The 19,998-nt window shown below is 36.8% G+C and overlaps 1 protein-coding gene across 1 annotated transcript; it reads right to left on the bottom strand.

Annotated features, from left to right (window-relative positions):
- Positions 1–14,158: 14,158 nt before the first annotated feature.
- Positions 14,159–16,212, bottom strand: LOC141459719 (cell division cycle-associated 7-like protein). The gene is made up of 6 exons (XM_074139080.1): positions 15,714–16,212; positions 15,371–15,507; positions 15,237–15,282; positions 14,985–15,142; positions 14,739–14,865; positions 14,159–14,534 (listed from the first exon to the last, which is right to left on the bottom strand). The coding sequence occupies exons 1-6, from the start codon at positions 15,780–15,782 to the stop codon at positions 14,382–14,384; spliced, it is 690 nt and encodes a 229-aa protein (XP_073995181.1). The 5' UTR covers positions 15,783–16,212; the 3' UTR covers positions 14,159–14,381.
- Between the last annotated feature and the right edge of the window lie 3,786 nt (positions 16,213–19,998).

The raw sequence follows: 19,998 nt of genomic DNA, 5'->3' as shown, positions 1-19,998 counted from the left end.
ATGGCCGAAGAAGTAATGTCCACCACTAGTGTAGTTCTTGATACCTGCGGTAGATTACCTACTTATGCGGTCACTATGGTGTTCTGGCTTACTACCACATTAATTTGAACTTAGTCTGATCTAATCTTCACAAAGACACACTCATTATTTTCTAGAATCTCTCTTTTTATGACTCAGGGCGCCATAAAACGGAAGTTGAAAACTATATTTCTTACATTTAGCACGATCACACGGTTCCTAATTGGCTTGAACTGGAGAGATATTAAAAAATTCACTAATCAATAATAGTTATTTATTAAGCAAGTGTGGCAAGTTGAGTTCTCATTCACGAAATCCATATTTGGGCCGCACCGAGCTTAGCGATTGGGCAACTGGACGAGAAAGTGAACACACTCCCCTCAAGGGTGCAAAACTAAATTTTTTCTCCAATCATTTTAATAATTCAGACATAAAATTGAAGATTCACTCCTGCAACAGCTTATCCAGATGAAATAACCACGCTGTTAAAAAAAAAAAAAACGATAACTTATGAGTACAATCAAAAATCCCTGCGTGATTAGGAAAATGGATCAAAAATGTGTATTCAACTGGCAAAATTTTGCACCATCTATTGGCATTTCTGAGGCAAAAGCCATGTTGGTTAGTTTTTGACCACTTGTGTGTTTAGTGGTAGTAAGGTTGGATAAACTGTTTAAAATGAACAGGGTGGCCAACTACTGGAGGAAGGTTAGATAGATGCACAGTCTGTTTTTCTCTTACAGCTGCACACCTGTCGGACGTAGATATAGGTTAATGTGTACAATAAGATAAGAGCAGGTAGCCGAGTACAACAGGTGTCCGAAACATTCTAAATATAGCTCTAATGTCCACAAACTGCATCTAGATTCACCTATCAACCAACTAACAACACTCACTAGAGTAAATATAACCTGCCAGGCGCTCGTTAAAAACACGTACACAAATACCCACTGATGGACTTAAAACTAAACAATGGCCACATGTAGTTGGTGAAATACTAGGGCAAGGTGAAACTTTCGACCTTGATCACAGATGGCGTTGCTATCATTGGTATTTTGTGTTTGTTACGTTGGTACACGTATCGCAAAAAACGTTTTTTAAACGCTCAAAACTTATCTGTCGCACAGTTGTCTTTGTTCGGGCTCAAGTACATGTACTATGAACAAGATTTTTAAAACCTTTTTGTAAACTGTTGCTTTCAATTGAGAGATTCTAACCAATAAGTTAGAATTTTACCTACCACGCTAGTTCAGACGAGTTTTTGGTTTAAACACACACTAAAACATTCATATATTTTCGAGAAACCTCCACTTTAGTATCAAAGATTCTGAAAATGGGTATTTCCTGTTACTACAAGTAGAGTAAGGAAAACTAGAAATTATTGTAAAACACCTTACCTAATCTACCATTTATGCAACCAATAGAATCCTACGTCTTTTATTTACAAACCATTACCTGACTGAACTGTTAGTAAACAAATTCAACAATGTAAAGAATTTTATGTTCCTTAATCTATTTATCTGCTCTAGACAAACTAACTCTTCTGAGTCCGATCTGGACTCATAGAGTCAAACTGTGGGACTCTACGAAGCCATCCAACATGCGGAGAATCCAATTCTTCTAGACTGAGGTCCTTGGTCATATTGTCAACGTTCTGTATGTCTCTGGTGTTCCAACTCTGCATGCCAAATTGGTTCACAAATTGACCAATCTTCTTTCTGGTATTTTATTCAAAAAAACAACCTACAACCTAGGCATGTAAGGGCCTAGGTTTAACCTGTTTTAAGTTTAATCTCGATCAAATAATAGACGTAGTAACTAGCATTTTAGGTAATTGTTTCATTTTATATAGTAATTAGGCATTACATAAAATTACAGTATTTCACACGATAATTTTTAATTACTGCATCTAAACTTTGTATGGATCATCTTTTCACCTCAACCATTAATGTAAACAGCAATAGCAGTAATAGAGTAATGACCGTGCGTGGATGTAGAATAGAATAGAATAAATCTTTATTTCAATAAAAATACATATATGTATACAAAAAATAAATAAATTAAGTGTAATGTACAAATATTGTAACCTTCATAACAATTCTAGTAGAAAGGTTAGGATGAGCAGGATAAGAATGCTAGCGTGGATGTAATAAATGTAAATAGAACAAGTGGATACTATTTAACATTCACATTTTGAAGAAAAATGAGCAACTAGTATGAAAATATGTCGTGTGAGTATTACAATCACTATTATTTCTTAACTGTTTGTAACCTTACTGAGACACAACAGTCGAACAAAAAAGGAAGAACATCTTGCTCGCCTTATATTCATTACCTTGAAACTTAATTCTGTTATCTATAAAACCTGCATAAATATCGGTAACGCCATTGCCATTTATACGCTATGAATTTTCTAAAACAAAGGTGAAGAACTAATGGATTACAAGATTGTAATTCAGTATATCACATCGAATCGTACGTGTTATTGTAAATATTGATAGCAAAGTAATGCTCACCTATTAATGTTTACAATTCTTTCTACACAACTTCACTCGGTTTTATAGTTAATGGCAACATTGTGTACTGAAGCATTAAGCAACTCTTAGACCACTACAGGTGTAGGTTTTCTTACTTACGTTAGGTTTCCTTGTCACTCCCAATATAACCTGAACTCTAGAGTTTACCTTCACCAGTGTGACCTAATTTCTGTTACGTATAACCTTCACCTCGACACATAAATCTTTATGGCCAGGTTATCTTGCTCATAATTAAAACTGTCCGGTAGGACAGTTGTATAAGGATTGATCGTCAAAAAGTGCACGAAAAAGCGTAACGTTAAAAAACACCCAACTTTGACAATTTTTTTTCTCTTTTTCTATAAAAGATAAAATTCCCAAATTTTCTTTAAAATATAGGGCAAACCCTCCTTTATAACTGTAATTTTTTTGCAACCCCCCAGACCTAATAGATTTCGAGAAAAAAGTTGCCGAAAATGAGCAAAAACGGCATTTTCAGAAATTGTTGTTGTTCTTCTTCTTCTTCTTCTTGTTGTTACCTTTTTTGTAAACTACGTAGCGCCTAAACGCGAGAACCGATTTTCATGAATGAGGTGACATTCGATTCGGAATTTTATGTAGATGTGCCTTTTGGGGGTCTCGACGCTGTACACCGAATTAGAGAGGAGTTAGCCCCCTTTATGTAAGGCCCCCTTCAAAATTATTATTACTAATTACTCTGTAAATCTTAGCCCGATTTTGATAAAATTTGGTAGGATGATAGAGTTAGGGCTCCCCTACGTAACATTAAAGCGGCGATCTGCTCTTACACTAGTTAAGGGGAAGTATAGCAATCGTTTCAAATTATCGACAAGTGAACTGATTTTCATGAATGAAGTGTCATTCGAATCGAAATTTTGTACAGATTTGCACTTTAAAAGTCTCGTCGCTACGCCTTATATGGAGGGGAGTTTGCCCCACCCAAGTAAGGCCGTTTCTAAAACTATTATTACCAATATTTCTATAACGCTTTGTCCGATTTTGATAAAATTTAGCACGAAGAAGTGATTAAAGCTCCTCTACATGGCTGTGAAGTGCCATCATGCTCTTACACCTACTAAGAGGAAGTACTGAAATCGTTAAAATTATCAATGGGTGAAACTATTTATTACATTAATGAATTGTCGTTCGATTCAAAATCTTTGCCAAAATTGTTATTGAGGATGGTTTGGGGACCGCAACTATAATCATTCTTTAAAAAGATCTCTCCAGTGGTAGTTACGGTTCCTACTTAACACCTTATCAGGTTATAATGATAGAATTGCTTATTCCAAATTTAAAAAAAACAGTACAGCAGATATGTAACTTAGCAAAATAGACAAAAATGAAAATCTATCCAAAAGGTACAAAAATCTCCTTAACAAAAACTTACAGTTTAAAAAGTTAAGTATAAGGGTTGATTAAACGCCAAAAGGTACACAAATCAGCAAGTACCCAACATTTCATTCAAGCTTAGTTGATATAATTTAAGTAATTTTGCTGCATTAACTTTTCCTTCACATTTTTTAGAATTTATTAGATGTCACAGACCCTTATGCTGGCCATTTTCATCTACAAAAAATTTGTTCAAGTAGCACTGTAGATTGACTGTAATATCTATTAATCTATAATAATCAAACTATTAATTACAGGTTAAAAAGAAAACGTTATAAAAAATAAAAAAAAATACGAGGCTACAAAATTTAAAAACTTTTTTAAAAAAATGCTTACACCAACATACATCAATGATTTCGATTATTTTATTTTTAATAAAAATCGTCGGTTTAAGTTCATTCTTCGATTAAAGTAATTGTTATTTTATGTAGTAGTCAAACGTTTATAATAATAGGTAATAATTATCTGGCTTTATCGCAAATAATATAGTTTTCTTCAATCACACTCTCAATGTAGCTGTTCTTCTCACAATGTTATATATATGTTATGTAATATAAAATAAATAAGTATTGCATACTTTTAGGACAGCTAATTATTCCAGAATTTTACTGTAAGTAAAATTAAATTACAATTGAGAAATGAATAATTGTTGTTGAATAATCTACTTGTTATTAACTGTGTGTTATTTGTGCTCACGAATATTTCGGTAAGACGAATTCAAGTCTGAAATATTGTTTTAAATCCTCCGTGATTCAAATTTAAACAGTAGCCGACTCTAACTTTGTCTTTTTCTACTTTAACATGCATGTATAAGATGTGACAACTTCAGAATAAAGGGCATATTAAAGATAAATCAGAAGAATAATTTGGAATAGAATTAAAATAAAGTACCTATTTAAAAACGAAGATATAATATACATTTTATCATAATTATAACCAAATAATATTATGAACGAACTGGCCAGCATAAGGGTCTGTGACATCTAATAAATTCTAAAAAATGTGAAGGAAAAGTTAATGCAGCAAAATTACTTAAATTATATCAACTAAGCTTGAATGAAATGTTGGGTACTTGCTGATTTGTGTACCTTTTGGCGTTTAATCAACCCTTATACTTAACTTTTTAAACTGTAAGTTTTTGTTAAGGTAATTATATCTACATAATAATATCTAATTATACTAACTTTAATTTTCATAATTGATTCTTTGTTAATTATTAATTAGTACAATACACTTTAATTCGCTACTACAGAGTATTGGTAATCTTTTTTTTTATATTGTACTGTTTGCAAAAGGGTGACCATTTCAGTCATTATTTGTTTAATTTTGTGTCAAGCTTTCGACACAGATATTAGGTCACCCTCTATCTCAACAGCGCTGAAGATGAAGAACAGTGCAGTGCCATTACATAGCGGCTATATTTTACTTAAAAAAATAATACTGCAAAAATACTCGTGTATGCAAGGAGACTCCCAGAAGATGCTGTTTATAGAATGCAATTAGTAAACATTTGTAAACATGAAGTGATTGCGTGGGGTATGATTGATGCGGTGCTCATGTGGCGGGTAAACAAGCTTGCATTGAAGAGCTCTCTGCTGGATCCCGCCACACATTGACACGTGCCCCGTCAAGAACACATGTGTCCCCCGGACATGTGATCTTGCTGCAGTCGCGCGTGTCACCATCTCCAAAACTCCACTTTCTTCATCACAAACATTCAGCACACTTACAACAATATAATTCTTAATACAATTTTGAAGGTTCTAACATACATTTATTGTATTTCTAACTCCAAATTTGTAAACTTGATTAAATTCTACTCCTCATGTCCTAAAAAGTAAGATCCAATATAATTGTTCAAATAACATTAATAGATCTATGTGGATTAGTATATATAGAGGAAATCGTAAGAATAATTTCTGAAAAAGTTAAGAAAATAAAAACCCAATCATCAAAGTGGAAGTTCCAGCTGAGAGATTTCGATCGTGAAGTTACAGTGGAGTCCTCTGGTGGGGCTAAATCGAAATATAACGTTCAGCTTCCTGCCAATCAACACGCAAACTCACAAACTGACCAGTTTTTTTTTGGAATCGTGCGACCGGATCTCTGATTTGGTCAGGTTCCAAGTTGATACCTGACCACCACGAAATAACGAATTTAGTATTTCAGCGATTTTTCCATTACTGAATTATACTCACAGCCCAACATTTGCAATCACCAGCTCCGAATTCAGGTAAGCTTAAAGCTAGAATTTCCGGGGTGAAAACTCATCTTGTAAAGTCGGTGCGATTGCATCACTTCCGTTTACGAGCGGCAACAAAGCGTAATGATTGAGCAAAAAAGAACTAGAAAAATAGCGAATGATTGAAAGGGTTTGGTTTGTGAACCTTTTGAACTTGACTGGCAGCTCGCGACCTTCAGTTCTGAACTTTCAACAGTTATTAATAAAACGTTCCGAGTTGGTGGAAAAAAGTTTCTCTAGAAATAACAGTATTGCCAACAGATGGTTACACTTTTGCTTTTCAATCACAGGCTGTCCAACTTTTATGATGGAATTAATGACGTAGCAGGGTGTTGTGCCCTTCACGGTAAACTACCAGCAACCTCGCTTGCTTTAAGGGCGATCACCTCCCTGGTCTAACGGTTCATCGAGTTTATTCAAGCCTGCCTTTGTTATATTTCTGCTTCCTTTTAATCCAGAAATTCCAAATGTGAAGAATATTGACAAACCGAAAGTACCACATCACTGAATCGATTTTATAGGTTCCTTTCAATCGATCATGCATAATATTAAAGTCAACCACTTTTTATTTCAAATCATAACTAAATTCCATTACCACAAACTGTGGTTAGGGAAATGGGCGTGAGATCTCATTACTCAGGGGCCCCTGATCAGTTTGAATGCGGGTACTTTGACCGACATACACCCTAGACAGAGCATCCAGTAAACATGTCCAGCAAACCTAATCGAGCTGGCTGCTGGTGGAAATCCGCCCTTAATTGCCTCCTGGAGGTAAACATTTAAACTACGGGGAGAAGCTGCGTAAACAGGAAACGGTGACAGCAAAAGTAATACAATTGTCTCGTTTATTGGGTCCACGGTAAACCTTGAACTGTGTGGAGGTGACTCAAGGGCAGGTTATTCAGCTATTCCCTCTTCTCATTGGGGCTAACAATACTAATAGCCACTGATCTCTTGATCACTAGCGCTAATATTACGTAGCATTTATTCACTATGTTCTCACAAAAACTTATCTTTGCTGTACTCTTCCTCAGAGCGGTAAATGATGAACATTCTTACGATTTCAGCAACCTCAATATTTACATAATTCATTGACGAGAGAACTACTTTTCTCTTTTTTCTACTTTTTGAGAAGGTCTTCACGACTTTGAACCACCCTCTTAACCCAGGGTCTGTACCCTGTTACAACACTGTGATTTCCTGAGTCCGAGATGGTAAGGTGATCTCAGCGTTATCGTCGTTATCAGCGCCATGCCTAGCAGAGAAAGTAAAAGTATCTATGGAAACTTGCCCTAGAGCATTGCTGCCCAAATATTTGCAGTAAATAACAACGCTTTGTAGAAGCACTAAAATAAAGACAAAAGATGCTGACTGAATCTAACAAAAGTTGGTTACGATTTCGAAGCGGAAGTACGCTATCATGTACGCCAATTTCGAGGACAGAGAAACGAACAACAACACAAAAGTTGGTCACACTGTTGCTAATTTATGCCCTTCCAGTGAAAATGAACTAGTTTGTTATCATTATTATATGGCTGTTCATAAACGATAAAATCGTATTTATTGTCACAGTTATTACTCCATTTTAAACGTCTGCATTTTTTATTTTTTAAATACGACTCCATGACTTACAAACTGGCCAGAGAAATATGGTTGCGAACGAGACGACCTAATTTCTGTAGAACATTCTAAATGTAACTTTATTTTAAAGAGCAAACTGGCCAAATTGGCAATTTTACTTTCCCAACAGGAAGTGCCGACATCATGCCAAACTTTTTGAAATTGTATTTCCACCGGAAGTTGTGAAAAAAGTCGAGAAATAGTGCCGGAACTTTCTCTTACTGCTATTTCTCACTAATTTCCATAAAACTAAAAATGTTTGTAAACATCGATTTTGAAAATATTTGATGTTCTTTGACAACCCTGCCTCTTACTAGAATTTATAGTTAGACAAATTCTTGTGAGTGATTCGCCCCGAGCAAATTATCTATGGAGTAACTCCGAAATGGTCCCAGTAATCGCGAAAATAGCAACCGAGTATTCCCCAAAAATACATTCAACCTTGTAACCAATCTTTTGTTTGCAGCCAAAATATATCGGCCAAACATCTAGAAAAAATTAGCGACACCCCTGGCTCATTTAAATTTGCAATTTTGGCCACGATGTAGTCGTGTATAATTACTTACCTGACTGTACACGACTGTCTGTTAGGCAATTATATATGTACGTGGCAGTTCGCCTAACCATCTGAAGACCAAGGCTTGATTATTTTGATTATTATTATATGTTATAGTGGCGGAGGTTAATTCCCCATGCGCCCACCAGATTGGGCCTTACCTTGACCTAGCTCTGCAGACCAATGTTAGATCTGTCACTCGTCAGGCTGACCTTCACAAGGTCACGCACCAGCTGTTTCTTGTACCAGTTCACTAGTTCACACTCCGCTTAAAACAACTCTAAATGCCTAAATCTCCACAAACGTTTAGTCTCCACCTGTGGCATGGTTCAAGGTAACACTTAATGTGCTAGGCCGTAAACAAAGTGACCAATATGGAATATTAATGTGACCACTACTTTCCTGGAGCGTTCTCCTCTCCCCTAAAGGAACAGAAAAGTCGGAGGATGTAGGAAGACTTGTCTATGGAGGGGTCCACCGCTGACAAATCTCTCTTCCGAATAGGGAATGCAACAGTTTCGATTGAGCGCTCTGGACTGGACAAAGCCTTCAAAGCGGCCGGCCAGAAAAGAAGCTCCTTGTACTCTTAATGTGCTAAACTCAAGAATCTCCCTGTCTTCTGAAAGGCAGCCAGAGAACCGATCCAAACATCAGCCCCCGTAAAACCTTTCTCTTCAGTGTGAATCCGTCCGTAAAAATAGAGATTAGCCTTCTCATGAAGGATCGTATTCTCATGAAGGAATGATCCTGTATTCACTACGATCCTTACCTCCACATCAACTAAAACTTCGTATCTTACCTGAAAATCTTTCATAATCTTTCCCTTCACACTTCATGAACTTATCCTGGAAAGCAATACCGACTTAATCTCTTTATGATACATCCAGCTATGAGGCAGAGCTTAACGAAATTCCATTGCTGCACCTTAATCAACTACAACCAACGGACTCAAGTTAAGCATTATTTCCACAACCACCTAATGGAATCTGTTCGATTTCCACACTTTCTCTGCCACTAGAACCCATGGTCATAATAAGACTAATCATCTTCACCCAAGCCATTATCTGACTTTTGAGGTTAGTCCTGATAATTCACTCACTTTCAACGATACAATGAAGGAAGTTACGGTTGGCTCCACCATCTTTTAAGAAACCTTATCTTTGACGGGCTGTGCGTAGAAGAAGCTATCTCGCATTGGCGCCAACCTCCTTTCATAATCACTCAATTCATCTATTTCGAGAATTAGTGCAACTAGCAATACTCTAGAAATGAATGAAGAACTTTATTTTCTGATGTGAGAAGTAAAAAGAGATAGTTGTGGCAACATCTGAGCCTAACATTGTCATTCTGGGAAACCATGACAGCGTGCCCCATATCGCTAACGTGTCACCAACAGGAAACTAACACTACTGTAACGCTATCTCAAACCGGACACAAAGGCTTTTGGCTCTGTTCTTGTCAAACCGTCATTCAACTACTACCTTTTCATACTCCAGATAATTTACTAAATATCTTTTTAGATTATTTTTTTATTTTTAAGAATTGATACTTTGGGGATTAGATTCTCAAATGCAGGTCGTTAGAACTCAAAAAAGAAATCACAAATATTTCACTACTAGAAAATTCTGAGCCCCAAAATACATCTTTCAGCAGTTCAAAATATACTTACTTTTATTAAACTGATCCTATTTACTATTAATAAGTTTAAGACCACGAAAGTGGACGATTCAACAACGTTAAAGGAAATGAAGGATAACCATCCCAAATTACCAACAAACATTGTGTAGCAACAACTACAGTCATGTTTGGAAACCGCAACATTCAGTTTTGGAGACTCCAGAATTAGGGGAAACATGCACGGAACAGAAACAAAAGATGAGTAGATGCAAGATGTTGGTTTGCAACATTAAAATAAACCAGTATTTTGGGCAGTAATATTTCCATTCCTAATGGTCAGAACAGTCCATTTTTTTGGATTCATGGGACTTGAAAATATTTATTTTGGGGGGTGCAATTCAATAATGAAAATTTGATGCTACCGCAGTCCTTTCTCTTGCGAGGCACAGGAAAAACTTAAAATTCTTTTTTTAGAATAAAAATTGGCAATGTAGAATATTTACTGTGTTCTGGTAAATTTTAACTTGTAATTCTAAATAAAAAAAAAAATTCAAATATTTGGTGCGTCAGTATCTTGCTACAATAAAAGATCATAAATCTAATTATAGAGCGATGAATCTGGTGGGGCGATATTAAGATAAAGAAATGAATGGCTCGCGGTGGCCACAAAAATGCAGTCCAGCTGATAGATACGTACATTAGCTTCAGGACATAAAGCAGAGCTCTAATGAGTTTAGCGATACATTCCTCGGCTGTTTGTCTCGGGCGTCCATGCACCTACTGGCTGTGAACTATCTGAAGCGACTTGGGGCGGCACATCTAGGGAATACTTTCAACAACCCCTACTAGGGCAGAACACAGGGAAGATCCCTTAGGCACTTCTACCGGCTTCCTCTCTCACAATAGAATTTCCCCCCAAAAAATGTTGCAAATATAAGTTGAAGATTTGATGAGTACATCTCTAGGAAATCTGGAAAACCTTTTGGCACTTACAGTCAGCCGATGTACTTTTTAAATTTCGAAATTTAGTCGAATAAATAAAAAAAAGTGTTTTTATAATAAAATAATATTTGTGGCAAAATGGCTGAATACACTGAAATGGTGCTTTAGGTAAAAAGCGATTCTCCTTCTTTGCACACTTGAGGATTTTCCAATCGGGCCATCGGGAAACCCCCAAAACCCTACCTGGTCCTTCCAATACTAATTGCGATTGTTTTATAATGCAATCATTTCATTAGTGTTAAAAGAACCTACTGGTTCTCACTTCTGGCGGCTCTCACCCGAACAGTATTATCGGCAGAAAAACCCTGTAGAATGTGGCGCCCTCTTACCACGATCCTGCCACCTCCTCTCTATCGCCCAATCTAGAAGCGCTGATAGAAATAGAAATCAGTAAGGAAAATAATAAAATGTGACAGCGAAGACGGACTGGCGCATTCTAGTTTCCATACTGGAGCAATTAGAGTTGGACTGGCGGACAGGGCGTCGGACAGACGGACGCGGTGTCGCTGGCGAGCTGGAAGCGCCGCCTAGCGACATAACTTCCATCGCTAACGATCTCTCCACGTTCAGTTCCACTGGCGCCCATCTGCCAACATGTCCAGAATTACAAATCAACTTGGTCATGTTAATATTAATACTATTTAAATAAGATTTACTATCGCAGATCTTAGTTTCCCTTTAGTTTCAGTCAGTATCTTCAATGAAACAGCTGACAGTCTAAAACAAGTCAATTATTTTGTTTAAATTTAATATTCTAATTCACAATGGCGATTTCGAAACGGCTACAGAAATGTTTCGACGGAGAACTTTCTTCTCCTCTTACGGTAGTATTGGGAAGGTACTGTGATCGTTCACCGGAAATTCCGTTTTGAAGTCCCCTGGTTCCGAAAAGTGGTTTTACAAAATAGCCAGTGTGTCTGTCAGTCGGTCCATCTTAATTTAAAAACGAAAAACTCGCGGAAAGTTGAAACTTGATGTTCCTGAGGTTTTCAGAGAGAGGGAGAGAGAGAGAATATAATAAAGGAGTGAGCAGCCTCCAGCTGTGATGAAATTGTGATTGAAATTGGTGACAGACGGCGTCCATTAGTTGAGGAAATCAGAGTGTGCGTGGGCGACCTAATAGCGCGCTTTGAGCGAGCCGGAGTGGAGTGCTGCTGAATTAATTCAGTCAGCAAAGAGGAGGGTGGCTTCCACCCCCGTCTGGAGTTTAATGCCCTTCCGTTCTGCCCAAAGGAAATAGTTTCCAAAACGTCTGTCAGGAACACCTCATTCATCAGTTTCTTGCACCGTCACTCACAACGATTTTCAGCTTCTAATTCATAACTTTGGATCATAATTAATTCTAACTCGCGCCTCCTATCTGATCGGAAATGAAAGATTTTCACTTAGTGAACATACGAGTAAATCTATAGCTTTAAATTTAAATATTGTCTATGGAAATGAAGGGGGTTGGAGTAGACCGAACGGAAATGCTCGCAAGAGCATTCGATGCAAAAACAACTAAAGGAATTCCGTTTGAACTGAACGAGCACACAATTACTGAATTCTCTCTTGCTTTAGCTTTAGTTCGTTTGCTGTATATTGAGCTTTTTATCTATGAAGCCTTTCGACTTGTACTTAAGTACAGATGTTGCAATGTTAGTGACAGTGACAAGTTGAAACTTGATGTCAAGCCATGTCCAAGTGGGATTACGCCGGCAGCTGACAAATGGAGTCCGTTAATTTGGTAGGACAGCACGCGGTCTCCAAGGATCCGTCCCCTTCAGACTATTGGTTCCCTTCTCTCTCAGATCTTTAAAGTGGACAGGCCCAAAAGGTCTTCGGTGGCCGACCAGCTACTCCCTCCCACCTCTCTGCGATGACTTAATTGCTTTTTGTTTACAAACAAATGGTGTCCTGACTGCGGGGGCAGGTGGTTAGTCGATCTGGGTTATTACTAATTGTGAGCGCCAATACGTTCGTAGGCGGGAAAAATGGCGCCGTCCTCCAGCCAACCGGAAGTTGAACACCCCCATCCCTAGTTGCTACTGCGCAATATTCAAATATGACCTAGTATCTTTGTTTAGTTGCGCTAGCTCGGTAAACATGACCTGACAAGCAACACCTTAGTTAAGCATTACTGGAGTACTTGATAGTAGTCAGACGCTGATGCTCCTTTGGCCCAGGGTGAACCAACTCACACAACTTCCTCTTTATACAGTTCGCAAAATGCTTCACTTAACAATTTTCTTCTAGCTTCAATTTTTTAAACTAGTTTGCTTATTATATAATTCTCCCTCCTCAACATCCCTAATCGAACTACCTTGTTCAAATAAAAGATTCCCCTGGGTGCAGTCCAAATGCAGTTTGGAGGAAGTGATGCGGCTAATTGAATCCAATCAATAAAATGGTACTTCCGGCTGAGCCATTCTCCGGAATTTTAGGATGCGCCTTAAATTAAAAAAAAATTAAACAGTGCAGATCGATCGTACTAACAGCTGAATCTATTAGCCCGCCTCCAAACACCGCCATTGTGCTCACTGCCACAATAGGAATCAGACGATCAACTTACCAGGCATCGAGTATCAATGTAGCACACTAACCATGTATCAGGTAGCCATTATATGTGCTGGACCAATTATAGAAGCTGAACGAGGCCAGTTTTGCTCTACATCATAATGAAAATATTGATTCAATTAAGAAGAATGATTCTTGTGAAAGAGGTGTAGGATTACCAAGAGTACAGGGTGATATCAAGTCGATACTAATTGGAGCAGACCTTGACCCCGTCATCTCTGGGAGGCTAAGTAGACACCCTACCACGAACTGGAGGAGGCTTCACTCCTAAGTCTGCATCAAGAATATTAAAACAACCCGCGCTTGACTTTTCCTTGTACATTAAATATTTATAATTGTAAATATTTCATTGCCACAGATTGTTCGCTTTGATTCTGGTTTAGATTTTCTAATAATGTACTTTTCACAAACCTCAAGACCAAAGTATGAAATAAAATAATTATAATCCGAAATCGTTCAGAAAGCATTAGTTTGGGTCCATTTGGGTGCCGCACAACCGGCAGCTGTTCAGTAGATAAACCGCTGCTGAATCTTTTCGGAAGTAAAGTTAGGTCAGAGAATGTTGTCATAATCAAGCGTCATTTTGGAAGGAAATGCCTGGTCTTATTTACATAAGAATCGTAATGATAACCATTTATTAAACAATACAATAGACACATTAGGCAAGCCATAATAATTTTGGCCTTTGTAAGTTCGTATTAAATTTTTTGGTTTTGTTTGCCACATTAATAATCAAATGAAACATATTTAAAAAATTGAAAATCTGTTTCATTTTCGAGAACAATTTATATCGAATTCCCATTATCGATCGTTAAACATTATCAAATATCTAAAAACAAAATCACTCTCCTGTAGAATGAAAAGTTGAATTACTTTCTTCATTGAGTAAATCCATGAGATCTCGAGACGCAAGGACTCCGGTTGGAGATTTGCCCAGTTTTGCTCGACACAATGAACAGTTGCACACATTTCTACATGGAGGACATCGCCATTCCTAAAATAATATACAGTTCTATCTATGAATTCGATCTTTAGCTCCCCCACCCCTTCGAACACAACAAAAACATTTTTTAAAAATAACCAGTTAGCGTAATTTCATTAATGAGATTTACGTCCAACAGACGATTTCCAGAAATAGGAGCACTGTAAGTATTGACGCGAATTCACCTCTACTTTACAGTAAACACAATATACCAACCGGATCTTTAAGAACAACTGCAACATCCTCTCCATATCTTTTTGAAAGACAAAATCCACAGAATTGCCCTCTAAGGCCGAAGCACTTCTCATTCCTACAAATTGATTTTACATCTATTGTTTTCTGCCTGAAAAAGATACTTCTTGAAGATTTTAACAAAAAAATAACTGCATACATGTACTTATATTTATTTTTAAACTTATCTTTAAAAAATTGAAATTTTTCTCAGCAATGACTTCCACTAACCTACACTGATGACATGTTGTACCATTAATACTGTCATAAACTTTGCCAGTTGATCTGTAATAAATTTTTTGCAAGATATCTTCGGTAACCTGTTCCGGCAGGAGTTGTACTCGTACTTCTTTCCTTTTGATATTATCCACTGTTTTTCTCCGGATTATCTGAAATCAAAAGCCAATTAATAAAATTAATTGGATGAACTATCCAGCAAGTCTTTGCAAGTTCTATTTAAAAGTAAATATCCAAAATACTTACATGTAAATCCCCCATATCGCCTTCTATCTCATGATGAATACTGAGACTGTAATAAACCATATCTAATGAGCAACTTAGCAAGTTAAGAATGAAATTAAAGCATTCATCTTGTAATCTTTTACACTCTTAGCTACCATTCTTTCTTCATCAATCTAGTCGATCTACGAGGACCCTCATTTTCACCACTTTTAATGCCACTGACTCGCTTTGATTTTTGCCTTGGTTTTTCTTGAATTGGTTGTGGTAATTCAGAACCAAATATTTTCTGGAACTAAGGCAAAGATTTTAAAAACTCTTTTCAAATTTATGGAATTTGGAGATCCCAGAATTATGGAACATATTCAAAAATTATTATAATAATTATCAACGATATCCTTGCCGGACAGTGACTTATTCACACCATAAATTTTGAAGTTTGACAACTTGTTAGATTTTCTTAAATTATTTCTTTATAATTATTACCAAAAAAATACTCACCTCCTCTTTCAATAATTGAATGTTTTTTTCTCGAATTACCATTATATCTTCATCTTCATTGTTGTACATTTTAATATTATTTAAAATTATGGACGAGTTGAAAATAATTACTCCTACAGTAGGACCATTAAAAAACAAATACTCGAAATGAACAAACAAGACCAATTCAACTAATTTGATGGCAACAATTTCACAGCCAAATCGCTAAATGCGAGAGTCAGTTTATAGATAGGTTACCTTGTTCGATTCTTATAAGTAAATATCGATTGATGTCGACAATCTAATTTTAAACAGTTTTATTAAAGAACTGTTTCTACTCTGAAGAGAAAGAAGTTCCACTGTTTTGTATTATTACATGTATAACAACGTAAATAAAAAATTTTTAACTAGTTCCATAAATTATCTTTATTATTACCCACAACAAAAAAACTCTGTACGAGAATTTTGACCCCAGTGGCTTCAACAAAGGCAGCTGGCCACTTCTCACGGGACACCATTTTTGTTACAAATGGTCAAAAAATTAAATTTTTTAAACTATTTTACACAACAAAAAAATTAAACTGTGGCTGCGTCATGGACACGGCCGTGTGTTGGACGTGAATACGTTTACGTAACGGGTTATATTTTTTATATAAAATATTTGTATTTATGTATTTAGGATGAAATCAAGGAAACACATAATTACTGTGTTACAATATAACTTTATTAATTATAGGTCTGTGATACGAAAAGTACGACACAAATGGCATACAAGATACATTGAGATTTCTGGTAAACGTTAAATCAATATAGGTATTACCTAACGTTTTGGAGAAGTTTCAATATAAGACAAATTGAACTCGCTGAGCATGAAGTCGGGCAATGAGCGGTTTTGTGAGACATCAACATTAAAGTCTCCAACTATCATAATTGGTGTAGTAAGATCAGGCTCGTAATCGGGTATAATTTTAGCGATGTTTTTGGAATATTTTAACAACGATCATAACATAAAGAGTTTAATTTCTGCTGACGCTGTGCCCGGATGGATATACACACACCCGAGTACGAATTTGAAGATGCCATTGGCCTTTACGTTTACTAGACAGACATCACCAGCTTTTGCGTCTTTCATTTCCAAATAAATTTCCGAAATGTCAGTATTAACTCTATTACAATCAGTGAAGCTATTGGTGTTGCGGATATATGGCGATCCACCGGCTTTGCGACTTTTACCATTCGATTGTTCTTGAGAAGCCCTTTCCAACCATATACGATCTTTGTATTTGGTTTTGGCTTTTCGACGCGTATAGGCCGACATTATATATTTTTGATAATATTTTTTTATTCTAACACCTTATTATATAACCTGTCACTATTTTACACTAATGTTTTATATACAATCGATAGATTGTGACGACAGCTGACGATTAAAACTTAAACGAACATCGTAGCTTCTCCGAGTCAAAAGTTATACCAATTGCAAATCTCGATACGCAGCAAAATGATCTCAAAATGGCGGCGCTTCCCCCTCCACCGCGCGCGATGCGTCACAGTCCTCGCTTATCGTAATAAATTCTTTGATCCTTTAGCTATCGAGTGGTCTAATTTAATTTTGGATGTAGACGATAGATTCGAAACTATAATGCAAAACTGTATCCCCCGATTTTGTTATCATTAGTTTTCTGGATTGCCACCATATGATTCAAATTTAAAGACGTATTCACGTCAAAAATAATCAATTATTGCCAATTTTAGTAAAGGGCTAATTAGAAGGGGATTCAGTCACAAATTTTAGGATCTGTTCAAACCACCAAAATAATGGTGGTGTCCACGTCTACCTGCATTTTTAAGTAAATTGACCAACTAGAGTTGGACGAAAACGTCTTGCGAGTGGGCATAGACGAAGGTAGATGCATAAAGAATGTCCAATAGATTTATTGTGCTGTTGGAGGTTTGATTCTTGTGGCTGGACTGTAGTACCAGATATAGGTTTGGTGGCGCACTAAATCTGGCAGTTTCACAACAATGATGTGATATAAGAAGGACACTAAATCAATGTGGACGAACCACTATAGAGGTTGGAACAGTTGTAATAACACCTACACATCTCCTTTGATATCTCTGTTTCTTAGAATGCTTTGTTATACTGTAACCTCTCTGCTAAGCTTCTTATCTACACGACCTTCTATATAAATGGCCAGCTGCTCTTCATTTATAAACCCGTCATTTCTATTTTCTTTTAGCAAAACAGGAAAATCATTAAGCAAATCTTTCTAACCAAAAATGGTATTTAAAGAGGAACTACCACTGATTGTTCCGAACCGCCCTCTATATTAGTTTTTTCGCCATCGTCCAAAAATGATTTTTTCCAAATGGCAGGTCGTCTTTTTTTCGCTTATTGAAGAAAAGAAGATCTTCGTGTTCTATAACCTTAATTTTAAATATTTTTGACTGCGAAAATGGTTAAACTAAATTTTTTTTTCATTTTTCTGTAATTTTCCCGACGCTATTGAGGTTTCACTTGTACTTAGACTTCCCTTATGACCATCATTTCGGTTGGAAACGTTCTGAGAGAACCCGGACTCTGTAATAGTTGGCGTCACCCTTTCTTCAAAGTGTGGACCTCCATGATACCATGCTGGTTCCCATTGAAGGTTACTATGTTTTACAGTCAGTTTCAATTCGAAGTTTGAAGCAAAAGTAATGGCGTAGTCTTGCGAATGTTCCTCGCTTGTGTTTCCTCTGTATAAACCTTGTCTCTAATCACAAAAAAAATGAAAGATTAATGTTCGCCAGAGCAGAAGACCGAGTGCTTAGAGCTGAAGAATGTGATTAAAAGCAGCTGGTCGAGTTAGAATGCATGCTCCAGTTCGGTTATGCAACAACATTCAGGTGTTCGTTAAAGTAGATGAGTACTAGTTGTTAATAATGGATTCGTGTAATAAATCTCTGTAACCTCTGACCTAATTTATAAATAGCTTCTTTAGTAAGAGTGAGCATTGCTTTGGGAATAGCCGTTTGTGCCTCGTGACGGGGCATATTAGTATTCATAACTTTCCGTTAAAGTGCGGATTATTCGCAACACAAAATATTAATTTCTAGAAATAGTCCACATCTTCGAGCCTTACAGGAAGTACCGGCCCAGGAAGTAGGACAAAGTATGTGGACAGAATGGTAATAAAGTTGCGGTCAGCCGACTCCCCCCAACCACTGCGGTCGGCCTTTTAGAACTAATATACAAACTTTCATGTTAACCCAGATATCAGCCTGATGGACCGAAAACTCGGCCCACAACTTTCCATTTCATCAGCAGAACTGGTCTGCCAGATATATTTTAATGGCATGGTGGCCAGACTGTCTAGAGCGGAATTAGGCCAGTGCGGAAGAGATTAGTAAACTTCCGCCACTACTGTTTACAAAATATTGATCTTTATAAATTGATTTTAGGCATTAAGATAGACTAAAGGAAGTGGGAGAAACCCGTCTAGATTTCCTACTAGATTTGTTTCTCTTCCTATTTCCGGTGTTTCCGATTGGCGTGCTTGGGCCAGCTTCTAGCGTGCATTTTATACTAAACTTACCTTCCATCTTTTACTTTCCTTTACAGCTAGTGAGAGTTTGAACCAAATTCAGTTTCATTAGAAAAACTCACGTCAACAGTTTGTCTTTCTGGAAATCCAGTTTTCGCTAACCACTCCGCTAGTCCCTCCCCTAACCTGACCTAGAGAATATTGAATACAATTTTGACACGCCGAGGCTGAAGTAAAAAAAGTCTTATTTCACACACATGTTATGTATTATGTCATATTTAAGTATAATAAAATGACATAATGAATAATTTCACAATAGCATCTGGTACGGACACTTACTTGTAAGACCTTTTGTCACTACAATTCTAAATATTCAGAGTTACACAACCTTTACTCACCCAAAACCATTGTTCTTCCCAGAATTTTGCGATACGCCTAAAGAATAAGTACTTGGAACTGTCCAAGAAGTACAAAAGGAAAATCTCTACGATATCAAACAATTCACCAAGTTGAACGACATAATCAGTGGGGGACTAATGTCTTGCCGTGAGTCAGCGATGCGAACGAGACGCCTGTAACTGTATGAAATTGCACTGTAGCAGCAGGTTATAAAACCTACCATTTTCAATGTTGCCGTCAGTGATACACTACACCAGCGGTTCCCAATCTTTTTTCATTAGTGTACCCCTTTACCTGATTGTTTCCTTAGTGTGTACCCCTAACATAATATATATAGTACATATAAATAAAAAAAATAAATAATCGTATTCTTGATT

The sequence above is a fragment of the Rhodnius prolixus genome, unplaced genomic scaffold, assembly GCF_049639745.1.
Source record: "Rhodnius prolixus isolate KJV_2025 unplaced genomic scaffold, Rpr scaffold_17, whole genome shotgun sequence".
NCBI lineage: Eukaryota > Metazoa > Arthropoda > Insecta > Hemiptera > Reduviidae > Rhodnius > Rhodnius prolixus.
Note: the sequence above shows the minus strand (reverse complement) of the source record. Positions and strands in the feature narration are given on the sequence as shown.

Bases quoted from the DNA above. Each gene is read 5' to 3' on its own strand.
- LOC141459719 (XM_074139080.1), bottom strand. From the start codon at position 15,782: ATGTACAACAATGAAGATGAAGATATAATGGTAATTCGAGAAAAAAAC. The intron at 15,508-15,713 runs GTGAGTATTTTT...TCTTTGCCTTAG, and splicing joins TTCAATTATTGAAAGAGGAG to TTCCAGAAAATATTTGGTTC. The intron at 14,866-14,984 runs GTTAGTGGAAGT...TATCTTTTTCAG, and splicing joins ACAACATGTCATCAGTGTAG to GCAGAAAACAATAGATGTAA.